Source organism: Seriola lalandi, unplaced genomic scaffold, assembly GCF_002814215.2.
Source record: "Seriola lalandi dorsalis isolate HSWRI2012SDOR001 ecotype SW California unplaced genomic scaffold, Sedor1 jcf7180002053436, whole genome shotgun sequence".
In the NCBI taxonomy this organism is placed as follows: domain Eukaryota; kingdom Metazoa; phylum Chordata; class Actinopteri; order Carangiformes; family Carangidae; genus Seriola; species Seriola lalandi.
Genome location: NW_019523989.1, coordinates 66,307 through 68,152, shown reverse-complemented (window position 1 = coordinate 68,152; position 1,846 = coordinate 66,307). Strand labels below are relative to the sequence as shown.

Sequence of the window (1,846 nt, the reverse complement as noted above, 5' to 3'; positions counted from 1 at the left end):
TTTCATGCGAATTGAATCTTAATCTGAATAATTAATTGGTGTGTCGCAGGTGATTTTCTGCATATTCATCAAGATCCTGATGCTGCTGCTGTCCAAGCTGAAAGCTGACCTGGTGAAATTTACAGACTACAGATACAGGTATTCTCCGTCGCCTTCACTCACCGACGTCCAAATCCAAATGTCAGGAAACACGTCTGACCTTGAGAGCTAGTATTTCCTAAGTGGTGTCTTTACACGGCGCAGTTCCTGCTTCAACATTTTAAATGTCACTCCCAAGTACAGCACCATTTAAAATGTCACCCCCATAAGCTCCGGCCTCTTTTACTCCTTTGCTCTTTGAATCCTCTGCCAAAATACAATCTTCTTCACTCTCGGTTCATTATTGCACTGCTGTGTGTTTGTGTCGATGCCCCTCAGCTTGGCCCGAGCCACACTGGTCCTGATTCCTCTGCTGGGAATCCATGAAGTGGTCTTCACTGTGCTGATAGACGAATGTGTGGAGGGCAACAGTCGCTACGCCAGGAACTTCATCAACCTGACCCTCAGCTCCTTCCAGGTAACACCTGTAGGGTTAATCACGCGGACTACCTGAGATCCACATCAACCCTGATTCATAACGTGGAGCTTCTTTTGTTTTTTAGGGGTTCCTGGTTGCTGTGCTGTACTGTTTTGCTAATGGAGAGGTACGTGTCTTCTTCTATGTGCTGTGAATTTCATTGATGATCTATTAATGTATCAGGTTTTAGCTTCTTACCTCATCGCTCTGGTTTCAGATCACCAACTCCACTCACATGAACTTGTTTCCTGCGGGAAGCAGTTTGTTTATGTTCACATAAGCCAGTCTTACACCACCTGCACCACACAGACACACAGTGGAGCATTCAGCAGCTAAAGAGACGGATGTGTTTGGCGTAGCATCAAGCAGCAGGTTAACAAACACAAGTAGTTTGTGTTTTGAATGATTTCATTTACTGACTCGTGTCCAGCAAACACAGACACATTGGAAACATCTGTTCAGAGGAGAAGCTGCAGGGCAGGCAGAGGTCAAACTAAGCTAACAGGCTAGGCTATGAAACGTAGCTAAGCTAGCTTTCATCTCACGTCCGTGTGTAACAGACTGATAAAGATACTAATTAACCATTTAATTCTCTGAGCAGCTCAGAGGCTACCAGCAGCTACCGCCATCTTTTAAGGTGGAATGTTTTTCTTGCTTGTTGCTCAATGCATGATCGACATTTGGAAATCAATCAATACACCTTAAATGTCAATATTACAACTTTGTTATTATCGTATCTGTACATGACACACACTTTAGTGATGATCGGATCTACAAGCGCTTAAAATGTTTCTGAATTTCAACCGTATTATGTGAATCGCAGATATTTGGCCGGCTTGCTCCATAGTGTGATACTCGGGACAGGTGTAGTAATTACCGTCTTTCTTTGTATTTAGGTCCAAGCTGAACTGAAGAAGCGCTGGCAGCTTTTCCTGTTCACCAACCACTTCCAGATCAGGGGCTGTTTTCGGGGCGCGCCTCTCAAGCACCTGTGGAAGTGCACTCGAGGGCGTCGCCCCCGGTGCTCTCGGCAGAGCGACTCCTACGACGAGGGGGGCACTTCCGCGGTTCACCCCCACCTGCTTCAGGTGGCTGTGCACGGACGGAGCGGAGTGATCGGACTAGGAGGGGTTAAAGGTCAGGGGCTGAAGGGCTACGATGCAGCAGGGCTGGACTTCCTCACCAGGAAGAGCCTGTCCAGCAGCGATGGAGAGATGACGCTCGGGGAGACCATGGAGGAGATTCTGGAGGAGAGTGAGTTCTGAATCCAGCACTGGTACTTCACCACCT

General features: G+C 47.3%; 1 protein-coding gene across 1 annotated transcript in view; it reads left to right on the top strand.

Moving 5' to 3' along the window:
* glp2r (glucagon-like peptide 2 receptor) overlaps window positions 1–1,840 on the top strand; it is a 7,591-nt gene extending 5,751 nt beyond the window's left edge. The window contains 4 exon segments of the mRNA XM_087172597.1: window positions 50–138; window positions 418–556; window positions 642–683; window positions 1,453–1,840. Coding sequence (XP_087028723.1) covers window positions 50–138; window positions 418–556; window positions 642–683; window positions 1,453–1,821 — 639 coding nt within the window. The 3' untranslated portion in view covers window positions 1,822–1,840.
* Window positions 1,841–1,846: the final 6 nt, after the last annotated feature.